Source organism: Dermacentor albipictus, chromosome 1, assembly GCF_038994185.2.
Source record: "Dermacentor albipictus isolate Rhodes 1998 colony chromosome 1, USDA_Dalb.pri_finalv2, whole genome shotgun sequence".
Classification (NCBI taxonomy): domain Eukaryota; kingdom Metazoa; phylum Arthropoda; class Arachnida; order Ixodida; family Ixodidae; genus Dermacentor; species Dermacentor albipictus.
The window spans coordinates 141,498,078-141,521,912 of NC_091821.1; the positions used below are offsets into that span (position 1 = coordinate 141,498,078).

Here is a 23,835-nt window from a genome sequence, read left to right on the forward strand (position 1 = left end):
TTTCTGGTGCTCCAGAGCGTTGTCTGTCTGCCGTGTGCCCTAGCAATGGGCAAACCATCTAACAAACTTAGCTCCCAAAGTCAATTCATGTGCTCCATGAAGTTATGCAGAGCGATACTAAAAATGAATAATAAATATGATTGGAAAATTACACTACAAGAATATTGGGAACGAAGCTCTTACTGTGACCGGAATCTGTAAGGTATAAAAGAGAGAATAATGAGACCGGTGGCGTCACCACTTTGAAGCTACCGCCCTAACTCCTCGTGATGTCATGAAACCTGAAAATGTCTGCTTAAGATTTTTTTCTTTTGAAGTTGAAATTTATTTGTTGAAGTTGAAGTTTATTGAAGCGCAAGAGAAAACAAGCGTACATCTTCAGCAGTGCATTAGGAGGTCCCAAAGTTGAACTGTCCGGGGTACCTCCTGTTTCACAATGCAAACAAGATAATGGTATACACAGCAGTAGGATGCATTCAACAAACGATTATACACAGCATGTTATTATATAAATACAAAATAAGAAGATAAAACAATAAAATAAATTATTGCGCTTATAAGAAAAAGTTACTCTTCCTGAAACTTTTATTCTAAAGAAATTTGACACATTTTATTGTAAACGTCATTCTAAAATCTTTATATACTCAATTCGAAATATCATTCTAAATCAGTTTGGCTTTCATTCTAAAGGAACAAAAGATTCAATCTACAGAGTTTCAGAAACATTTTCGAAACAAGAGCTGTCCAAATCTGGCAAAATAATTTCAAATCATTAACATTGCAGTAACCTACTGGCGCCGTGGTTCAAGTGCAGAATTTTAAATGTGAAACTTTTCCCTTTATTTTCTCCCTAACAACCAATGAATGAAAATCCAAACTGAACAAATGCTTCACCAGACTCATTTAGTGTTGATCTTAAGGGTCCGTTGAGCAAAAGTTTACCCTTCCTATTTAATAATACCAAAGTGCACTCGTATGGAAATGCTGTACTTATTAAACATAAAGCGTACTGACAACTTCTCATATGCGATTTCGGGCATTTGAGATTAGAAGGGGAGCGTGACATCATAAAAGCACGGTTGCTTTTATGCGTTCGTCTGATACTTGCCAAGGTTACTAAATATCTTACTTTTTTACACGCATAAGTGACAAACTTTATTGACCCGTTTGCCACAGTAGGTACGCCAATATACTAGGTAACGCTACACCAACATCGAGCACATGGTTTTCACTGCCACGAAACTTCGCGTTTTTTAAGCCGCATGTTCGTGCAATTAAAAAAAAATTAGGGCAAAGCGCCGCCCTGGCGGCAATGCTTTATACGCATACTCGCATAATGGCCTAAACTGTTCAATCACGTGGGTCTAGTTCTGCCACAAGTGCCTTAAAAGAATTTTCGGTACGACCTCGGCGGGCCGGGGTTCTTGCGCTTCGACGCGCTCGCGTGCACCACTTCGTAAACCTTGCGCAGCAGGGGACACGGCTTGCCCAGGACGCCGGCGAAGTCGTCCATGTCGGCGTCCCAGACGGCGAGCCCCGCGCACACGGAGGTCAGCACGGCCTTGTCGGCCACACTCTCCTCGTCCTCGTACGCGACCCACTGGAGCTCCTTCCTGGCGAACGGGCAGTGGCCGTAGCGGTGGTAGGCGCGCTTCCAGCCCTCGTTGCGGAGCCGCTCCTGCACCTCGACGTAGCTCAGCAGGCCGGACTCGTTTGTGCGCGCGCCGGGCGCGCCGGGCCCGGCGGCCGCGGCGCCCACGCGGTGCAGGCTCTTGTGGCGCAGCGTGAAGGAGAGGCCCGCGAAGGAGACGCTCAGAACCGTCTTGCGGTAGTCGTCCGTCTCCAGCGTCAGGTCGTCCAGCACGCGCATCAGGCCGTACTGGCCCTGGTGCCAAGTGCGGAGCAGGGTGCGCACGGGCGTCGCGCACGTGGCTAGCGGGAAGTGGCGCGGGTCGACCGACCGGTGCCCGTCCACCAGCACGACGTCCAGGTTCTCGTAGACAGACTGTACGTAGTACGAATCGCGCCGCAGCCGCGTGTTGATGGGCAGCACCACCGACACGAGCAGGCCGTCGCGCGCGTAGGAATTGCGCAGGTCGGCCAGCAGCACGGTGAAGTTGACACGGTGCTCGTGGCTCGGGTACTTCCAGTAGATGAGCAGCCCCTGGAAGGCGTTGCGGCGAAGCCACTCGGCCGAGTTGCGCACGAATGTCACCCGCGTGCGCCGTTCCTTGACGAGCGCCACGAACCGCGGTCCGTCGTCCACACTCCCTCCGAGGCACGCCCACAAGTTCACCTCTGGCTTGGACCGTTTCAGTCCCACAAACCTGGGTCCAGGGAGGAACAACGCTGAGGCATCTGTTGCGGTTCATGCAGCTGTCATTGTACAAGGTGCCTGCGTGACATCTCAGTATATGTAGGGCAAGTGTAGTCTTAGTACGTTGTGTAACATGAACCGCACTGTTAGGGCTACTCGTTTCAGTCGGTCAAACTTCCGAAAAACTTCTGCGATGCTGATATAATCACCATCAAGTTCTTTTAGGCTCTTTGGGGGCTGCGCTTACAAGTTTTCTCAGGCGCTCACGGCAAACGTAACGGAGGAATCATTGACAAACCTTGGCCGGTATACGTACACTTATACCCCTTTGTGACTCAGTGGCTTTGGCGTTCTCCTTCTGAGCGCGAGGTCGCGAGTTCGATTCCCGGCGTCGCCTGCTGAACTTGCATGGGGAGTTGTAAAAACGCTCGTGTACTTAGATTTAAGCGCACGATAAAGAATCACAGGTGCTCGAAAAAAATCCGGAACCCTCCACTACGGCATCCCTCATGCCCCGGTGTGCATTTTTAGGAGGTTAAGCCGCACAATTTGATTTCTGCGCACTATTCAATTGTTTGATTCGTTTCAGACTGCTTACACTCTATTTCCTTGATTTGCTTCATAGGAGAGCGTTCCCGCTGTGTGAGCTGGTAAATAATTATTTGACCTAAGTAGAAAAGTGGGGCCACGCATTTTCATGTTGTGTTCTCAACCCAGCTATAGTAACGCGAATGTATCATTCGCAAGACGCCCCCTTACTGTATATCGTGCGCTACCGCTGCTTCTTGGTGATCCTGCTTATGTTTGTCTAGTGGAATTCGCCGCGAGATTATAGGAGAAGGCGGCGGGTGTGAAGTGCTGAAGATGACAAACGCAAAGAAAGTGCAATAGTGGAAGCGATTTGCGCGCGTATAAGAATGCGCCCTTTTTCAATTCTATGTCTGATACTTGCTGAGTGCTTTTTCAAGAGGTCAGGGATGGGACAGGTAAATACTTGAAGCCAGAGCACGGAGCTGCCCAGTCGTGATAACGAATGAAATAACATCGACCGGCAATTCACAAGTTATTCCCCAGATTGAAAAGCGTTGATATACGACAGCTGTGATAATAACATAGGAGGCTACGGACAGTTGCGAAACAATACTTTAGATTGGAAAGCGTTTATATAGGGCAGCTGTGATAATAAAATGACAGGCTTACAGAATATGCTATGGCGCTCCGTATATTGAAACTCGAGAATGAAATGAAAATACTAGCACGTCGCATCGCCCAGATGTACTTAGGTTTGTGTCGGCAGAAATAACGCCGGTATCTTTTTAGTTGCATTTTTTCTATCGACCGGGCGCCTATCGTTTTATCGGTCGGGCAGGTACAGGCTTCAATAGTTCACTGTCTGACCTCGCGATTGCGTGGTGGCAGCAACCTTCGACACCCATGGTATAGAGTGTATAAGCGCGACTGAACGAGGATGTAGAAATAAACAGCCACGCAGAGACAGAGCTTCATTTTCAACTATTGGTTTTCATTTTCGCACGCATCGATAAGTATATACCGTATGAGCGGAAACAAACGGGACAAGGAAAAGAACATTCAGTGGTGCATTTCGATGAACCCTATACGTGTGCAAGGCATGGTGAAAACATATACTGCAGTGGTTACAAAGATAAACCGAGGAATCGTATCTCCTCTTCAGATAGCGACACTGAGGGTTTGCTCACACACCTTTCCTCTAATTTTGCAATTTCATAGGCATCCACAATCTCCCTTGTCATCCTGCTATGAGCCCGATACAGAATCGAAATACTTTCAAACATGGGTTTGCAGGAACAACCTCGGCAATGAATACCCCAATGACCCGAGATTACCCTAGTGACGTTATATCGATGTTCTTTTAATATCTCATTGATGCAAAATTAGGGGAAAGGTGCGTGAGCAAGCCATCAGTGTCGCTATCTGAAAAGAAGATATTGTTCCTCGGTTTATCATTGTACCCAGTGCAGTGTATGTTTTCGCCATGCCTTGCACATGTGTACGGTTCATCGAAATGCACCACTGAATGTTCATTTTTGCTGTCACCTTTGTTTCCGCTCGCGCGGTATATATTTATCGATGCGTGCAAAAATAAATACCTATAGTTGAAAGTGAAGCGCTGCCTCTGTGTATCTGTTTCTTTCAACCTCCTCGTTCAGTCGCGCTTATACACTCTATTATGGATTCTAACCAACTAGCCCGCCAACGTGTTTTAACCTTCGACACCACGAAGTTACTTATTGTGTGCACTTACCAGGCTGGTAAAAACTGACGCCACCGATAGGATTCACACAAATACGTTCACAGGCGCTCAGTGGGCGTCGAATATGTTACTTTGTAATGAAACTGCAGCTGAAAATGTGATTGGGCCTATACTCAGCGTCCAACAGGGATAGCTCCCGTAGGTGGTTTATATACGTGAAAAATATTTCGGTGGATGTCTTCAAGGATAAGTTCCCAAATGAAATTGTGTGCAGCGAGACTAGCCATTGGATCTACTGCAAGGGATGCTCTGTGATCACAGCAGTTTGGTCCTCGAAATAAGTTGCTACATAATCTACAACGAATTGCAAAAACAAAGAAATCAATTTTTTATACTGAGCTCGGATACGATAATGTTGGGCAAATTTTTCAGGCCGATTTATCGCGTGGCGCTTCGTATTTTTGTGCTCGGGTACGTATCTTGCATTAAAAACTACAAATTTCACGCCGTTAAAAAAAAAAACGAGGAAAGAAAATTAGGAAGGCTATAACGTAAAGCTATTCAGAATTTTTTATTCCAATTCTGCAATCAGCCCTCCGTGATTGGTCAAAAACTTTTTTGAACCACTCCCACTTCACCTGTCTGTGACGCGACGTTACGAAAACTGCGATAGCTCCTTATGTGATATGACGTGCACACATTGATTATGAATGATTGGATAGAACAAAATAAAAACATTTGTTTCTGATTCGACGCCTTCTCGTCATTAGCCCTCGGCTTCGGTCAAAAGTTTTCGGGCTTTTTCTTTTGACGTAACATGAAAGAACAGCATAGTATCAGCAGCTGCATGCAGCAGTAGCAGTAGCTAGTCGTCACAAGAGTCCATTGTATGTTTCGCAAAGTTGCTGCCTAGCCTTCTGTGCTACTTCTGTCACTCCATGTGCACCTCTCTACTCTATGAATTGTACATTGGGTAATGTCGCCGCTGTATCGTGTAGCAACTCTGGCAAATGGCAAACGCATTCAGAACATTCATTCCGGCAGTCTTGCCTTCGTTAGATGCAAAATTATTGTGTAACGCCGCTACTTTTACCTTTTGTGAACAAATACCGGCTATCTAAACGCATGCTACCCACATGAACGAAACGCGTCACTAACTAAAGTGTACTATGTCTGCTTGGCTAAATACAAAACGGGAGCGTATGCACTGCCGCCATGTCTCCGCTTCGAATGTGTCAATCATAGAGACACCTTCATTTCCGCATCTAAGCCCATTGCGATGAGTTAGTCACTTTTATGCGCAAAACCAGCAACTGATGCTCAAAGTTAGAGACATTTTTAATGAAAATTGCTGTAACTAATTGTTCTCGTGGATAAAGTACTATCTGCGACTAAGTTCTCAATCGCCGTGGTGGCGCAGTGGCTGTGGCATTGCGCTGCTAAGCGCGGCAGTGCCGAATCAAATCCCGGTCGCGGCGGCCGCATTTTGGGGGGGGGGGGGGGGGCGAAATGTAAAAACACCCGTTACTGTGCCGTGGGCGCTCGTTAAAGAATCCCTGGTGGTTAAAATTATTCCCAGGTGCCTTGTAATCATCTCGTTTTATTGACTCGTATCACCCCAGATATGTATCAATTAGATTTAGTAAATGGCGGTCCTCGTTAGTCCGCGTGACTTCAGGTGTACCGCAGCGATCGATTTTAGGGCCTTTGTTATTTCTCGCGTCACGTGTTATTTCGCGTCACGTTTGCCCCTAATCTGAAAGGACGTAAGCATGCAGACTTAGTTCGCGCAAAGTACGTAGAAAACCTGTTAACATTTAACGCTAAAGGCAGCGATTAAATACTGCAAACTAACAGCTAACAAATTTATGTTAAGGTATCTGCTCGAATACGGGTTTCGTGCGGTCGGCGCGCTCCACGGGAGACAGATAAGCGCGAGAGCGTCCAGTAATTAGCGATAATGTTTATATACCGGCGCTATGGCCGTCTTCTCTTCTTATTATGTTCGGATAGTATCGATTGACTTGCACGGACACGAGCGCGAGTGCGTTTCAACTCTTCATGAGATTGCGAACAGGCAAATCCATTCGACGCACGCACCTCTTTTATTAGCTCTCCTACACATTTAGGCCGCCGTGCTCAACCTTTAAAGCCGAGACCACGCGCGCGCTTGCGGACGCGTGCAAGCTCGCGACCGCGCGCCTAGTGCCTGCCGCGCCTCGCGAGTAATGGCGGTTTGCATCCACAAAGACGCGCAACAGCGCGCGCTCACTGGGCTCGCTCACAGACGCCTTGGCAGGCGCCGCTTCGTACTTCGTTATCGACAGTATTTCAATAGGTTTCGATATCTATAAACGTAATTGTAATATTTTTTATAGCTGTTAGATCAAAGCAAAAAAAGGAAAGAAGAAGCACTTTCTTGCATGATATAAATCTGCTTCACTGAGAGTTGAACGTTCGGCGCCGTAGCTGCGTAGCCAGGCGCGCCGACGCGAGGCAACCCAAGCGAGCGATAACAGACAGTAGCTGTTCCCCGAGATCACGCCGCGTTTCGACGTGTACGAGCCATGCCGCGCCGTCTGCGCATGCGTGGGCGCGTGAACGCGAGCTTGCGCGCGTCCGCAAGCGTAACGTGTGGTCTGGGCTTCAGCGTCTAAGCCCTGTCATTTCGCAATTAGTTCACTCTACGTCTTTGGTTGTTGCTCATTTGCATTTGAATTATGAAACAGCTTCTGCGCCTACTGCCACATGACGAAACTATGCAAACCGCGTCAATGGCTGCGTGTTATTCGGATGCAAAATACGTAAATAAATCCAACTGTAAAATAAATCAGGTCTCTTTCCACGTAAAATTGATAATTTCACGGGAATTATTAAATTTACAGAAGAATAAAAATGGGTTGGAGTGCATACGACAGGCATTGCCAGATCCTGACTAGAAGCTTACCACTATCCATTGAAAAGAAAGGCGAACAATCATTGCATTCTACCGGTGTTAATCTATGGAGCAGAAACTTGGAGGTTGACAAAGAAGCTCGAGAACAAGTTAAGGACAGCGCAAAGAGCGATGGAACGAAAGATGTTAGGCGTAACGTTAAGAGACAGGAAGAGAGTGGCGTGAATCAGAGAGAAAACGAGGATAGCCGGTATTCTAATTGATATTAAGAAAAATAAGTACAGCTGGGGAGCCCATCTAATGCGTAGGACGGATAACCGGTATTCTACTAGAGTTACAGAATGGGGGCCCAGAGAAGGGAAGCGCAGTCGAGGACTGCAGAAAAATAGGTGGGGTGATGAAATCAGGAAATTCGTGGGCGCTAGCTACAATCGGTTGGCGCAGGACAGGGGTAATTGGAGATCACAGGGAGAGGCATTCGTCTTGCAGTGGACATAAAAATAGGCTGATGATAATGATAATGATCATTGATTGATTTATTGATATTTAAGTTTTACGAGGAAGAAATTAACAGGAAAGGATTCTGTTTTTGACTATATTGAGCCTTGGCCTTTGTCACAATTGCTTGATGCGGCCATTTACTAATTAAATTGGTGTACATTCCTCTGCTCATTACACGAGCTGTAGACAAGAGTCCCTCATACTTTACCGTTACAGGATACAAAGTTCTGGGGGTTAATTCCAAAGTTGTTCATACGCTAAAGCGGTTCTTAGATGAGAGCTCTCGCGAATAACGATAGCAAGCATAACATTAGCGATCGCAGTTGGGCAATAGGAAACAGTTCTTACGATAATAGTCGCATAATATTTTACAAGCAGAAACATTCAATTCGTATTCGCAATACGGAATTGCACGCTATTATTCTTATCAGTTGCTTAATAAAGTTTCCTATGCGTCTCTCCCCCTCTAACTCATTGTTGCCGCAATGTTGCCTTGCTGTGCCCGAAGAGACAGACAACGAACAAGAGGCAAAAAGGGCAGTCGGCAGTAGAGAAAGATGAACTCCGACTTGGAGAAGTGAAGAAGAAACCAGTGACAGAAGCAGCCGAGCGTAGAGAAAAAAGTGAAGTGGGCAAAATAGGTCCACAACGCGCAGTGAACAAGGATCGTCGAGCTACTTAGTAGTCAAGAAGCCGACAGTATAAAATTTGAGAAGGTGGCTACAGAGAAATGCGTGAAATTACATTCAATTTGCGTCGTTTTCTACAACTATTTCCGCCATTAAGGTTGCATTTGCTTACCATTTGCACAAACATCAAAGAAGGCTTCTCTGAACACCAATTCTCACAAAAACGCGCGTTGCGCGGAATTTCCTGTACAGTTATTCACTCCTTTATGCGGATAAATGAAATAATAACACCGCCAAAATTTGAAGGAGCATAACAACTCCTTTACTCGTTGTTCCTCTCGCGAAATAAATAGGGAAAACTAGTGCGCTGCCCACTTCGGAAACGCCGCTTTGAAGCCGCCCTTTTATCAACGGCTGAGTTGTCAGAACGTTTGTTGTCATAGCAGAGAACAAATGCCGCGCCGGTCTTACCGGCCGACCTGTTTAACGTTTCCAAATGTCCAGAACGCTGCCCGGCGCACACGAACGAGATGCCAACCAAGAATGAAGCATCCATACGTGTATTGCTCCGCAGAGCGAAGCGACCACTTTTCTGCTTCTCGGTGCCCCCCCCCCCCCCCCCGTCTCTCTTCAAACAGTCTCCCCTATTGGTGGCCTTCAGGGCGAAGTGCGCACTTCTCGCGCACCATACTCGGGTTTGTGTACTGGAACTTCAAAAGCTTCTGACCTCGAGCACAAACGCAGATGCTGCGCCACTATTCTGTTCTTCTCTCGAGGAATTGAATTTTACGTCGGAGCAGTAAGCCTCTTTAGCCGGGGCGCTTTGGCTATTATTTTATATCGGGCTATGACACCGCTGAAAACTTCAATCCAGGACACGTGAGAGCAATAACGGGAGCCCGCTTCGGAAGCAATGGTGCAATTCCGTCGCTTATTTATTTATTTCTCGCAACTCCCGGTGTCGACAAAGCTAGTGATTAAATATTGACATGAATTTTCGCTGTGTAGAGAAGTTGTTCCTTAAGTCGCGATTGCGTTGTCTCATACGAAGTAAGGTTAGCTAAGGTAATGTTACAGGAACAAATGAAGCAATGTCATTTTACACACGTGGGGCGCCGCCGGGACATGGTTCAATTTAGGCGCTTCACTCTTTCTTCACGCTCGCTTTCGCAAACTCTCGAGGCCGTAGTTGGCGTGCGATTACGAATGAAGTTCTGTTAACAAATAGCACGAAGGAGGCTTGGCATCAAGCGATTAGTTAGCAGTGCTGGCAGTGTGGCAGCACGCTTTACTACAGCAAAACGATCTACTGAAACCTAAGATGCCTAATAAAACCGCATTATGTGTCGCTTCTGCAGGAGCTTGAGAAGTGCCAAAGTTACGATGAGATTCTAACTCTTGCTGCTTTGCACGAAACGTTGTACAGCTATTCTGCAAGATTTGGAAATTTTGAGTGATCATATTCCATCGGCGATAAGCATGCACGAAACTAAAAATACAAGATTTCGCAGCATGCTTGTAGACCTGTAAACGTCATATATGACTGAGTGCATTATTGTTTCGGACGATTCAAGTAGTTTTGTATTATTTGCAAATATTTAAAGTGATAACCGTAGCGTTAACAGGGCTTACACGAGAAAGGTGACAGGACGAACGCATCCACGCCGTGTAAGCGCTATGGTTAGTGCTTTAAGTATGAACCGATTAGCCCAAGAATAAGCTCTGCTACTTGCGAATAGTCCAAGTGGCAACACTATGTCAGCAAATAATCATTAGAAGTGAAGTAGTAAAATATGTCTGGAATACTTCACATATGCAGATTTGTCAGACTCTCACGACAAACTATTGCTCTGTTCAATTGTGTTAGGAATTAACGGCAGAGCATGGGTATATTCTTAGTAGGTAGCTTTTTCTGACAGAGACACAACGAAGATATCGAAGGTTATATGCTAATGAAAGGCGTTTCTCTGAAGGGTAAATAAAGTATTCATGAGAAGTTTCTCCGCGCACGGGTACACTGGTGAAAACTATCTGCACTGCTCTACATAAGCTGAACACTTATAAATTAGGTGATACAGCTTTTAAATGTGGCGTAGGCGCTACGCTGCTGCCGCTTACTGCAATTGAGATACGTCAATGTAATCTATTTCTATACCTTGGCAATTTAGCCCAAATTTTGCAATTAGTCTCACAAGAGCCAATATAATACAGCGAAGCTGGGTATGGCTAAGGTGCCATAAAATTTTTGTGCCTGTACGCAGAAACTATCATCATCAATGGCTCATACACCCGTAAACAAGCGAAAAATGCAATGGCGCATAGCTCAGTAAGCAGAGGCTACAATCACTCAGTAAAATGAAGCGAACAGTGCTTACCCACTTTCTAACCACGCATACAAGGTACATGTCGAAACTGTCATCATCAATGGCTCATACCCCTTTAAGTAATGGCTCGTACCCCCGTAATTAAGCAAAAAATGCAATCTTGAAACTGTAAATGCGCACAAAGATGAGAACGAAAAGAGTAGACAGGACGAGGCGCTTACTTACAACTGAAAACTTTTATTTAAATGAAACGAATATGTACTCAAAAACGGAGTAGGACAGCTGCGCATGCGTGTCAAGGATGACGGGTTAGATCATTTCAAAGGCAACTTTAAAGAAAGTCCAACTATCAAGAAACATGAATTCCTTATCATGTAGAAAGACCGAGGGATGGCTGACGCAGTTATGGGCAACCAGCGCTGGCCAGGAGGCGCTACGACATTTTTCATGCGTTACTAAAATATGCTGAAACCGTCCGATAGGGAGGCTACGAAGATGGCACGACATATTTCGCGATAAGAAACGTGCGCCTGTATCAATGTTTGTCTAGCCCGATGCGGCCAGCCAAGTTCTGTCCATGGCCATGCGCGCTGCGTAGAGTGCATGCGCTGCTACGTCCTAGCACGTCGGTTCCCTGCCGTTTGGTGAGCCGTGAAAAGTGTGACTCAAGACAATCGGTGAATTTGCTGACACGAAATCACTGCGTGTGCTACTGGAAACTGTGTCTACCGCTCGCTAGGCTATGTGTTACGGCGCTGCTGTCGGCACGCGAAGCTTCAGCGCTGGTTGCCCATCTCCTCTTTTCTTTGTGCGCTTTTACAATCTCAAGATGCAAGTAAACCAACTAGCCCAGTTATCTATTCTGTTAAAAAATGCAATGGCTCGTAGCCCCGCGAGGTTCATGGCTGCTCACGTTGCATTGGATAGTTGAGGTGACACTATCCCTGTGGTCGTTGTGGGTGATTTCAATGTGGATGTGTCGGCATCGAAAAGGGAGTGGTTTACGCGGTCCATGTTGCAGACATGTCGCTTTCGATGCAACACCGATCGTACCCAACTGACCACCCAGCCGCGTACGTGCATCGATTTGACATAGAAAGTGTTTGTAGTTGCGAGTATGCCGATCAATGGATATTATAGCGGCCACGAAGCCATTGTGACCGTCGTTAGTAAGTGTCTATGAGTGATGCCAATAAAGTATTTACGACAAATTTTATTGCCACGACGTTTACATCCACCATCGCGACGTGGTCATCCACCATCGCAAGGCGGAATGGTCTTGATTTTTTTTATGGGTCTCCGTAAATCCTTCTGCATAAAGCCTTAACATTGGCCTATCGTAAGTAGCTGAGACTAACAATAGCCAGCAAGTTATGATAGCGAAGCGAAGAAATATGGCTGCCACCGCACACTCACAGCACCTAGAAAGAAGCATATCTTCCATTGAAAGTGGCATTGCATGTGAGTTTTGACTCGGGTACCGCGAAACCGCGCAATGTTTAAGAATATTAATGCCCAATCTCTACGGCTCGTGGTATACTGTGGCGGCGAGAGAGAGAGAATAAACATTTATTTCATAAAGCGAGTAGAAAATTTCCTCGATGAGTGGGGCCATCAGTCCAGGGCTCCATTGCCATGCGCGACTTCGCGAGCCCGCTGGATCAGCCGTTGCTGTTCCTGCTGGCTTGTGCTGAGCAGCGCAGACTCCCAAGAGGAAAGGGTAGGGTTGGGTATAGGAGGAACACCTGAAGGGTTAGGGCACTCCCATATGGAGTGATACACCGTGGGTTTGGCCCCACAGTGGGGACAATAGGAAGGGTACAGGGTGGGATGAAAGATATGTAGCATGTGGAGACAAGGAAATGAATTGGTCTGCAGTTGCCGCCAGACAGCGGCATCTGCTCTATTAAGCGAAGGATGAGGAGGGGGATAGTTATGGCGACTTTGTCGGTAGTACTCGAGCGTCTCAGTGTACTGTAGGGGCTCTGGCGGTACGTCGTCTGGGTTGGACAGCTCTTCCGATGGTGCCCGGCCTGTCAGAGCTCGGGCTACCGCATTAACGCGTTCATTACCATGGAGAGAGGCGTGTCCAGGAGTCCAGACGATACGCACCCTGTGTAACGTGGGAGGGAGGACAGAGGAGAGAATTCGATGTGTGTGTGCAGTCACGAGTCCTTGCGCGAAGGCCCGGCAGGCAGCCTGCGAGTCTGTCACTATGGTGATGGGGGTGTCTTGTGCGGAGAGGGTCGAGGCATGGACAATGGCCAGGGCTATTGCCCCTTCCTCTGCTGAGCAGCTGTGCGTTGTTAGAACTGTGACACACACCCTAAGCGCGTCTGTATTGTCAGTTACAGCTAAACACATGGCCCGCCTCTCTGGGTAGCGGGCCGCGAAATATGACCACACTAGCTCAAAGCAACGCTCGCAGAGATTCAGGATCACTAATGGGTTACCTTGCCTCGCCATGGAAATTCGGTGTACGGCCGCGAGCCGATGTTTCTTCTCAGATACCACGGCGTACTGAGCCATCATTTCATTCTTCTGAAGAATTATAACATAGCGTTTTTCTTCTACTGAGACCGCCGATCTCTACTTTAGGGGGCTGGATAGCACACCGAGCGCCCACGGCTGTAGCCACCGGGGGTATATCTCCCTTGTCCCGAAAATCGACGTTTTGCTACTTTGCAGTGACACTGGCCTGCATGGGAGCTCGGCATATTTTTTTTCTTTCTTCCCCGAACATACCTGCTGATTGTACCGTAAGCTACCCAAGGAGACAAGACAGGTCTTTTGGGTGGACATAAAAAATTAGCCATCGCCACCTGGACAGCGTGCTAACATGAAAGGCGCTCGCTGGAAACACTGGCGATTGAGAAAAGGCTTTATGAATGAAAAAAATATCGCATACATGTTAAGATTATCGTAAAGGCCCTTACCAGACGTAAAGCGGCAACAACCCCTGAAATCAGGTATACCACGACGAAAAATTGCTACCGCTGTAACACCTGACCAAGCGCACTATATATAGCAAGGGAAGTATGCGCCTTACTTCCGGGACAAGCCACCGCATGACGCCGAATTTCCGTTGGCTTCAGCTGCACATGGCTCGGCATGCGGCGGAGTGACATCCAGCAAAACATAGTGCAGATCAGTGACACACTCCTAATAGAATTTTAAACACTGGTTGGAGTACATCGGCATACGTTATGTTACAACTACAAACAGTAGAAATCTAACCGATGCTAGAGTTCAGTGAAGAGTATCAACACTGACAACACGCAGAAGTGTGGACCAAGGTACACCAAATTAGCTTAATGTCATTTCAGTAACCGGTACCACGTGTATGAGAAAGAAATGGGAGAAAAATAAGCTGCTGGCGTTTTTATTTTAACACACTATTCCAGGCCTCTTTCAGAGAATCCGTTTTCGTTCGGGTGGTTAACAAAAATGGCAGGATATTTGTAAACTCGCCTTTTAAATCTTGTTTCCGAGGCTGTTCAAGCTAACTTATAGAGGAACGTCCTTTTGCAGGTGTCTCTAATCTCAACTACATCAGTTAACAACATTTTGACGACGGCGTCGCCTGCTTCGGGTCCTTGCATTTATGTCGCTCCACCAAGCCCGATTTTGTACTTTAGGGGCTTTAGTGCCTTTGGCATGCGAGCCAATGTGAGCGCCGCTTGTTTAAGGAACATCTGCGCGCAGCAACCCGACGTACCTTTTCAAGCCTTCCTCGAGAAAATCGTACTTGGGATGCTTGCTACGAATGTTGGTGGACGTGCCGTCGAGGCCCACGAAGCCGTAGACGATGTCGTCGCAGAAGTGCACTTTGAGATCTTCGATGCTAAAGTTCAACAGTGGCTGGCGCTCCGAGACACGATTGTTGTAGATGCAGAAGACACGGCGAGCGTCGGCCGCCGGTCGCAGCCGCGACGGCATGCCATTGGGCAACGGGCCCGACAGCGCGATGGGCCCGTCTGCCTCCTCCTCGCCGGTGAGCTCGTGCACGGCCGACCTACAACGGGCGCCCGCCGAGGGTGAGAGTCGGTGGCGCTGGCGCGGAACAAGCGGCTGTCAGCCGTGCACGGTGCGGGTTTCGGCGTAAAGAAGACCGTTACTAGTGCTCTGGTTGCTAAAGAATGACATCTTGTTCATTGAATGGCAGATACAAGCACCACAATTGAACTGGCGTTAGAGATGGGTGAAGTCCCCTTGTTTCTGCATACACAAGTGAGTCTCGCAATTTTTCGCCATGCAATTTCGGCGCATTGTTTTCTTTCGAAGCTTAGGTGCCGACTGATGTTTGTCATACTGCTACTCTCGAAGTATGTTTGTTCATTTCGCAGTGAGGGCGTTCAATTAACGATGCTACACTGTGCAAATTACAGTTGGCGCACAATTTCCGGTGGTGGCCTCAAGCGCATTACTCTGGCTTCGTTTGAAAGAAGGGTGGGGCAGTATTTGCCAGTCCGAGCAACTAACGACATGTCGCGTGCATGCGCATGTACATACAAATAAACATGCACGCAATCACACCCACGCACGGATGGCTTTTTTTTTTATGCCCCGGTGCGCCCTCAGGCCATGCAGGTTAGGGTGTCGAAATATTTGCCATGTCAATACAACGGTATACATATCGAGCATCTGATGTTTAATGTGGCCGCACGTCGCTCAATGCACAAAAATGTGTTCTATATTGGCGGTCAGCTGGCATTGTGTATTGAAATTTTCTCCGCACCCCTAATTTCCCCGCCAGAAACTCATAAAGACCGGTCTCGAGAGCGAATGATATGTTCTGGCTAAAGCCGAGAGAAACCCCCGTTTCCTCTTATGTATGTGTTCAAACAAGCTGTCTTTACAGTTTGTGTTACTGTCGTGATGGTGTAGCGCCTATTTTTATCATAGGAACGACGTGCTGTTAAGGTGCCGCTCAAAAAAGATGCATACGTCATTTACTATGTGTTCTACACCATATTACGATATGTGGTAACCAGTCATTCACTGACATTGTCTTGGAGAAATATTTCAGATTGATTATTCGTCAAGCTAGGAATCTGGCTGTACTCAGAGTAATCTGACTTTTTACTCACGCGCCACAGCATTTAAGTGCTTGCAACGCCAGACTTCATAGCCCTCCGCCTAGCAGGAGCCAAGTGAGCCGTTTGATTGCCTCATCACACGTGCGTGGAGCTCCATGATTTGTGGCTACTGTTCCGTCATTTTAGTGGAAGTGGCATGGCGCAATAGTTAAAATACCTAATTGTCATTTAAAGATCATGATTAATAACACCAGCAGGAGGGATATTTTATTTTTTTCTGCTCAGAGGCATTTTGGGATCACACACCAACTGAAAGACCAACTGAAGGAGAAGACACTATATACGCCAAGGGCACTTTATGACTAAACATTACTTTAAAGTAATTTTCTTAAATATTAGTGTAAAAGACGTAATGGCGGAGTTTCCCCGTTTTGAAGAAATCCAGCGGGAGGTCGCGTTCGCTGACGCATTCTCCCAGCACTGCGTGTCCTATCGCAGCGGTTTCCGACGAACTCGATTGCAGAGATACCAGCTCACGTAGGCGAGTCGGTTGAAGTACTCGTGTAACCTGCTTTTACTAAAACATGCTTCAGCGTTGTTACTCTCCCTGGTGCCCCCTCGCACCTATCGCCTCTACTAATATGCTTTCTTGACGTCCAATAAGGTATGCTGGCCTAGCTGGCCTGTTCATCCACGAGCAAGTGCACGTGAAGAGACCACATCTTTTCTCTGCCCCTTGTATCGGCTATTTTCACTTTTAGAGCCGCCGTAAAGGCTAAAAACTGCTGCTGCCTAACATCGCGTGTATGTCAAGCTGAGTGCGCCTAAAATGTAGCCGTTATACGGCTGGAGAGGCGTCGGCGGGTTCAACTATTTTAGTGTTTTCGTACGACCGTGTACTCGGGCTTTCATACGGCGTCGCTCTTTAATGGAAACAGGTAACTGTTCTGCCATTTAGCCTGCCAAACAGCTCCAACAGGCAAATTAATGGAGCGACTTGTATGTTGCAGTAGTTTGTAAGAACAGATGCCGGCCAAGTGAGGGCGTCCCGCCAATGACCAGCAGTTTTTACGAAATAGATGCTTTGTCCATTCGGCCACGATTTTCGTATATATTGCGCAGTGTTTGTGTTATTTCACATGGAAACGGCATTCTCGAATCTTATAGCAAGAGCTTTGAAGCTGTTGATCTTTCCAACGCAGCGCAAACATGCAAGCATCCTTGTTTCCATGCATATTCGCGGCTAACCGTGGCTGGGAAAACATGTAGACATTGAAACAAAAAATGATGTCCAGTTTCTGGCATTGCCTGAAATGGTCGATGTCCTCCCTCGCGCGCAAGTACTTTGGCGGTGGCATAGGCGTAAGCCGCGCTAAACCCGAAAAAGCGCCTGGCTCAACACTGCCCCTGAAAGTACAGCGCCCACCTCAGTGATACCGGGGAGGCTTAGATTGAAATTTGTAAGAGCGGTGTGCACGAAGTTCATCAAGAAGTAACCCGGCACTCTAAGAATTTCCTTGGCGACATTTTTTAGGGTGTTTAAAAAGAGAACCGAAAGCGCGTGTCTATCTTGAACGCAAACGCGACGAAGCTTTCCTACACGTGAAAAAGAAACAGCCCACGCCCTGCGTTAAATGAAGAGCTCTGCGCTGCGAGTTGCGAAAGAAGTTTTCTAGCCTGACAGGCGCGCGACGCATTGTTTACGGCTTAAGCCCACGCAGTTTATTATCATACGCTGCCCTGGGCTTTGCGGCGGCGGTGCCGTAACCTAGGTGCGTGGCCCGGTCGCTGACCTGTATAGAACGACTGCCGTGACTGCAGCGAAGCAGGCGCCGGCCACAGTCAGGACTCCGATGAAGGCGAAGATGAAGATGGGGATCCTGCGCCTGCTCAGCACTCGGGGCAGCTTTTCGAGCCACTCGGCGGTTTCTGTCGAGCCGGCCGCACGCGTGCGCTCCCTCGACTCCATGGCTGATTCCGGGGACGGTCACTGCCGCTGCTGTCGTGCAGTGGTTGCTGCTTCTCGCACCGACGGAGCTTCCGCTTCTTCGCCTCGTGCTGACAGGCGCGCGCACGGTGCGTTCCAATGGCCGCTTTGGCTCAGCTCTGTGGCCGAGCAAATATAATTACCACGCTCAGAACCACTATACATTCAGTAACAAAAAAAGAGAAAGTAAAGTGAACCTCACGTCTTGAATTCGCTTTTAGCTATGAGAGCGCGCCAAGATGTTTTCTGAAAGCTGAACACTCGGCAGTGCAGAAGGATGCATAGAGGCATAGAAACACAAAACACAATATTAAATAAGCCGCATTCAGCTAACGCGAGAAGCAAATTTTCTTTTAATCTTTTAATGGAGGCACGGTAAAGATCCCCAGGTGGTCAAAATTAATGCGGAGTTTCCTCTACAGCGCGCCTCATAAACAAATCGTGATATTGGCACTTAAAACTCCAGAATCCATTCATAAAGTTATTTCGCTCGCTGGAATAAAGCTATTTCACTCATTCATTCTAACACTTTCTCAACAGATCGTCCTTCGAAGAAGGACCGCACCGATGCAACAATTCAATTTTTCCTTAAAAACAGTGAGGCCTTACCGATATTTCACGTCATACACAGCGAGAAAGTGAGAATGATTTTACCATTCTTTGTTTCAAAATGTCTCACAGAGACCACTGGAACTGGCTATAAAGCTACCAAGATGGCTAGTGGCAACCTCCTATTCGAAAGCCGGGACAAGGCGAAGTACGACAAACTGACGAAGCTTGGGGCATTTGGGGATAATGGATGGAAACAACTTTATTCTGGAAACAACTTTATTCTTTTTTCTTTGGGGATAACCCTCTCTCTGTAAGCGCACACGAAGCCATGAACATCCTGAAGAGTGTAATTTCCGAAGAAAACATGATCGACTTGAGTGATGAGGCGTCCTTGAACGGATGGAAAGATGAAAACGTCATCAATGCTCAGCGAATCAAAATCAGATGTAGTAGCAAATAACTGCCCACTAGGCACATAATACTGACATTTGGCACAAACACATTACCAGAGAAACTAGAAACAGGTTATATCAAGATCAGAGTACGACCATATACATTCCGAACCCACGACGCTGTTTTGATTTTTGGAGATTTGGCCGTGCTTCTCAGAGATGCCGAAGGCTCCTTACGTGTGCAAAATGCGCTACCAAAATCACTCTGCCGATGACTATAATGCTGAGCCCCATTGCGTGAACTACGATAATTCTCACCCTGCATACTCTGGAGCTTGTGCAACCTGGCAAAAGGAAAAAGAAATGATCGCGATCAAAGTCAAGGAGAATATAACTTTCAGATAGGCATGACAACAGCGTTCACTGTCATATACACAGTTCACACTTTTCGCCGAAGTGGTGCGTCGGGGTGTAGCACCACAACGGCAATTGGCCGGGCCCGCGTCACGCACAGCGAGCTCATGGGACAGCCACCCGCCGCCACGGTAGGAGTAGCCGAGGCTGCCCTGCCTTCCCTGAACTCCACCACACCAGAAGCCTCTGCAAGCAGTGGTAGCCGCCAGTGCAGCTCAGAGGCGATCCCATCGACCTCCGGGCTGGTGGGCTCTAAATTCTTGTCTTTCGACGCGAAGCTATAGACCAAGACAAACACACCGTTCGCAAGAACGCGTGTCCAGAGCGCCGCAAGAGGCGATGGACATAACCAGTGAGAAGGCGCAGTTAGCGCCAAATGAGCGGCGCGATTGATCCGAGCGCTCCAAAGAAGTAAGACGAACCTCGAATCACAGAGCCCCAAGAGGATTCTGTCAGCTAAACCAACGTTCCTCCATTGTTTGATACACACAGCACAAATTTAGTTTAATATTGACACATTGCTAAGTCAGTGGAACGTCAGAGGTCTTCTTCGTAACCTTGATAATGTTAAATTCGTGAATTCAACCTAAATGTGCTGTGCGTACAAGCAATAATTAAAATCAAAACACACAAATCTTCTCTGCCAATACGGTATTTTCCGTAAATAAGACTGCAACGCCGCTATCGCGTCTTCTTGCGGTATAGTAATTATACTCGATAGAAGTGTTGCCTGCCAGCGCATAGAACTGCGAACGACTCTTGAAGCCGTTACAGTCAGAACTGTACTGTTAAATAAACTTTTAACAATATGCTCTCTCGACGTGCCACCTAATTGTCACCTTCACAGACAAGAATTCCGGGCATTAATAGATGAACTACTGTAACCCTACGGGGTCCTTCATGATTCAAACGCACACAGCATTCGGTGGGGGGACTTTGGCTAGGATGCGAGGCGCTGGTTAATTGAATGTTTTTTATTTTTTCCACTGGGACATGCCTGCTAAATCAAAAAGAGCCAACGTTTTACAGTAGTGCTCACAACGCATGCTGCTCCATAGATTTGAGCATAGTACCCCCGACGCTCACACCGTACGTCCAGTGGAATGTTATTAAAAATCCCTATAGCAGCGACCACTTTCATATAGTGCTGAACGCAGCAATACCGGATAAATGCTTGCCGCACATTCCTCGCTGAAAGGTCAAATCAGCCGAGTGGAAGCTATTCCGAGAACTCAAGCATTTGTCGCAGAATGACATCTGCGCCCTAAGCATAGATGATGTTGTTGCATACTTCACATTTTTATTCATTGATGCTGCATCCAAATGCATACTACAAACAAAAGGAATGGCTACCGAACGACGAGTTCCGTGGTGGAATGAAGAGTGTAGCAAAACACGCAAGCAGCAAAACAAAGCATGGGGACTACTTCGCGATTCTCGAACAGCAGAAAACATAATTTCAAGATGTAAAACAACAAGAAAGATGGACGCGTCGAAAGGCTCGGGGAGAAAGATGGCAAAAGTATACTTGCGGTATAAACTCTTTTTCGGATGAGAGGAGAGTGTGGAATAGAGTAAATAAAATAAAGGTCCGGCAGTCACACCCGCTCCCTTTAGTAGATACACAGAGAAATAGCCTCGACGCTGGTAGAATTTCTGGGCGCACATCTTCAACTCATCTCCAGTTATTCGTACTATTCCAAAACATTCTTTACAGACAAACAACGAGCAGAACTACAAAGTTTGAAACGGAAAGGCGCACCAAATGTGGCATACACCCGTCCATTTAACTTAGCACAGATCCAAGCATCTTTGAACTGCTGCAATAAATCTGCTTTAGGTTACGATCGTATCGTTGATGAAATGATAAAACACATACATAATGAAACCCAGAAAACTCTCCTGTCTAATTAACCCAGAACGTTGGGCTAGTTGGTGTTGATGCTTTTTCAGTGACAAAGTTACTAGTGCGAACAAGGCTAACGAAAAAAATTTGGAGGACTCTTAAGCTTCGCCTTTAAGAGTGGAACGCGATAGCATTCGAAGACCCCTGACTGCTTTTCATGTTTACCGGCAACTACACCTTATGTAACCGTACCGTTTACCAGGAAACGCTGGCAGCCAAGCAGCACGAAGGCAGCACGAAGGCAAGCTTTCTGTTAGAAACATGGCCTCTTGCGTGGGTTCATCTCCTCTAATTGTTTCGCACTTTTAATATTTTAATAACATAAAAGATATACGCGGCTGCCGTTCTCAAAATTCCAAGGAATAACTTTGTAAAGATTAAAGGACAAGGTAGGGAGAAACGTTACATGACCACGCAAAAAGTTTTATTACACGCAAATAAACCCATGCTCTCCGTAACCAGTGTAACCAGAGTAACCAGTGCCTGAGTGATCGGCGTCAGCCATCTTTTATTCCTTTCGGAAGGGGGCCGCCTGCGGCTATTCAGAAGAAAATTCAGTTTTGTTCTGCATAATAATGCATCTTTAACGAGTACACGTCACATTTACGCGGTGTGTTTCTGTGGTTTTGTGACGTCGCGTGACAGGCAGGTTAAGTAGGTGCAGTCCGAAAACTTTTGACCAATAGCCAAGGGCTAATGTCCAAAAGGCAGTTGAATCAGAAATAACTATTTTTTTGTTCGGTGAAATCATGCATAATCAGTGTGTACACGTCATATCAAATGGGGAGCTATCGTGGTCTTCGTGACGTCGCGTGACAGACAGGTGAAGTGGGGGTGTTCCAGAAATGTTTTTCACCAATCGCGGAGGGCTGCTTGCAGAATTGGAATAGAAAAGTTTCGAATAATTTTACGTTATAGCGCCCCATCTTTGGCCGTGGTCAGCCAAGTGGACAGCGCCTGCTAGAGCGTTTACAGCGTTCTGGTCCTGCCTAAGCCGGTCATTCAGGCACCTGTCTGTTTCTCCAATGTATCTAAGATGTTTTTCGGAAGGTATTGACTGCCTGTTGTATTCATATAGGAGGTTGTGGCCAAGTACTGCACCAGGGTGGCCAAGCCTGCTCTGGTGAGGGAGTGCGTTACCGGTTCTGGTCACCGGGATCAGGCCACTCTTCAGGCCTGTTTATGCAATTTTATCAACACGCGGATTTTTTTTTAATCCGGTGGAAAATTGCGCGGCACCGGGATTCGAACAATGAACGATAATCTTTGGCATCATTAAGGAGTGTGCAAGAGAAGTCGGTGGTAACTCCGTTAGGCAGGATACCAGTAAGCTATCGCCGGAGGCGAAATATCTGATCAAGAAACGCCAATGCATGAAAGACTCTAACTCTACAGCTAGAATAGAACTGGCAGAACTTTCCAATTTAATCAACAAGCGTAAGGCAGCTGACATAAGGAAGTATAATATGGATAGAATTGAACATGCTCTCAGGAAGGGAAGGGAGGAAGCCTAAAAGCAGTGAAGAAGAAACTAGGAATTGGCAAGAATCAGAGACAAAGCCGGCAATATCATTACTAATATGGATGAGATAGTTCAAGTGGCTGAGGAGTTCTATAGAAATTTATACAGTACCAGTGGCACCCACGACGATAATGGAAAAGAGAATAGTCTAGAGGAATTCGAAATCCCACAGGTCACGCCGGAAGAAGTAAAGAAAGCCTTGGGAGCTGTGCAAAGGGGCAAGGTAGCTGGGGAGGATCAGGTAACAGCAGATTTGTTGAAGGATGGTGGGCAGATTGTTCTAGAGAAACTGGCCACCCTGTATACGCAATGCCTCATGACCTCGAGCGTACCGGAATCTTGGAAGAACGCTAACATAATCCTAATCCATAAGAAAGGGGACGCCAAAGACTTGAAAAATTATAGACCGATCAGCTTACTGTCAGTTGCCTACAACCTATTTACTAAGGTAATCGCAAATAGAATAAGGAACACCTTAGACTTCTGTCAAGCAAAGGACCAGGCAGGATTCCGTAAAGGATACTCACCAATAGACCATATTCACACTATCAATCAGGTGATAGAGAAATGTGCATAATATAACCAACCCTTATATATAGCTTTCATTGATTACGAGAAAGCGTTTGAATCTCTCGAAACCTCAGCAGTCATGGAGGCATCACGGAATCAGGGTGTAGACGAGCCGTATGTAAAAATACTGAAAGATATCTATAGCGGCTCCACAGCCACCGTATTCCTCCATAAAGAAAGCAACAAAACCCCAATAAAGAAAGGCGTCAGGCAGGGAGATACGATCTCTCCAATGCTATTCATAGCGTGTTTACAGGAGGTATTCAGAGACTTGGATTGGGAGGAATTGGGGATAAAATTAATGGAGAATACCTTAGTAACTTGCGATTCGCTGATGATATTGCCTTGCTTAGTAACTCAGGGGACCAAATGCAATGCATGCTCACTGACCTGGAGAGGCAAAGCAGAAGAATGGGTCTAAAAATTAATCTGCAGAAAACTAAAGTAGTGTTTAACAGTCTCGGAAGAGAACAGCTATTTACAATAGGTAGCGAGGCACTGGAAGTGGTAAGGGAATACATCTACTTAGGGCAGGTAGTGACGGCAGATCCGG

At 46.8% G+C, this 23,835-nt stretch overlaps 2 protein-coding genes across 11 annotated transcripts in view; one reads left to right on the plus strand and one right to left on the minus strand.

Moving 5' to 3' along the window:
- Positions 1-23,835, plus strand: part of Ac76E (adenylate cyclase type 2 Ac76E) — an 884,870-nt gene that overhangs the window by 622,986 nt on the left and 238,049 nt on the right. The gene's annotated exons all lie outside the window — the stretch shown is intronic.
- LOC135900093 (endochitinase-like) lies at positions 1,130-17,991 on the minus strand. The gene is made up of 3 exons (XM_065429544.1): positions 17,733-17,991; positions 14,619-14,915; positions 1,130-2,327 (listed from the first exon to the last, which is right to left on the minus strand). Exons 1-3 carry the CDS (start codon positions 17,906-17,908, stop codon positions 1,385-1,387), a joined length of 1,416 nt encoding a protein of 471 aa, XP_065285616.1. The 5' UTR covers positions 17,909-17,991; the 3' UTR covers positions 1,130-1,384.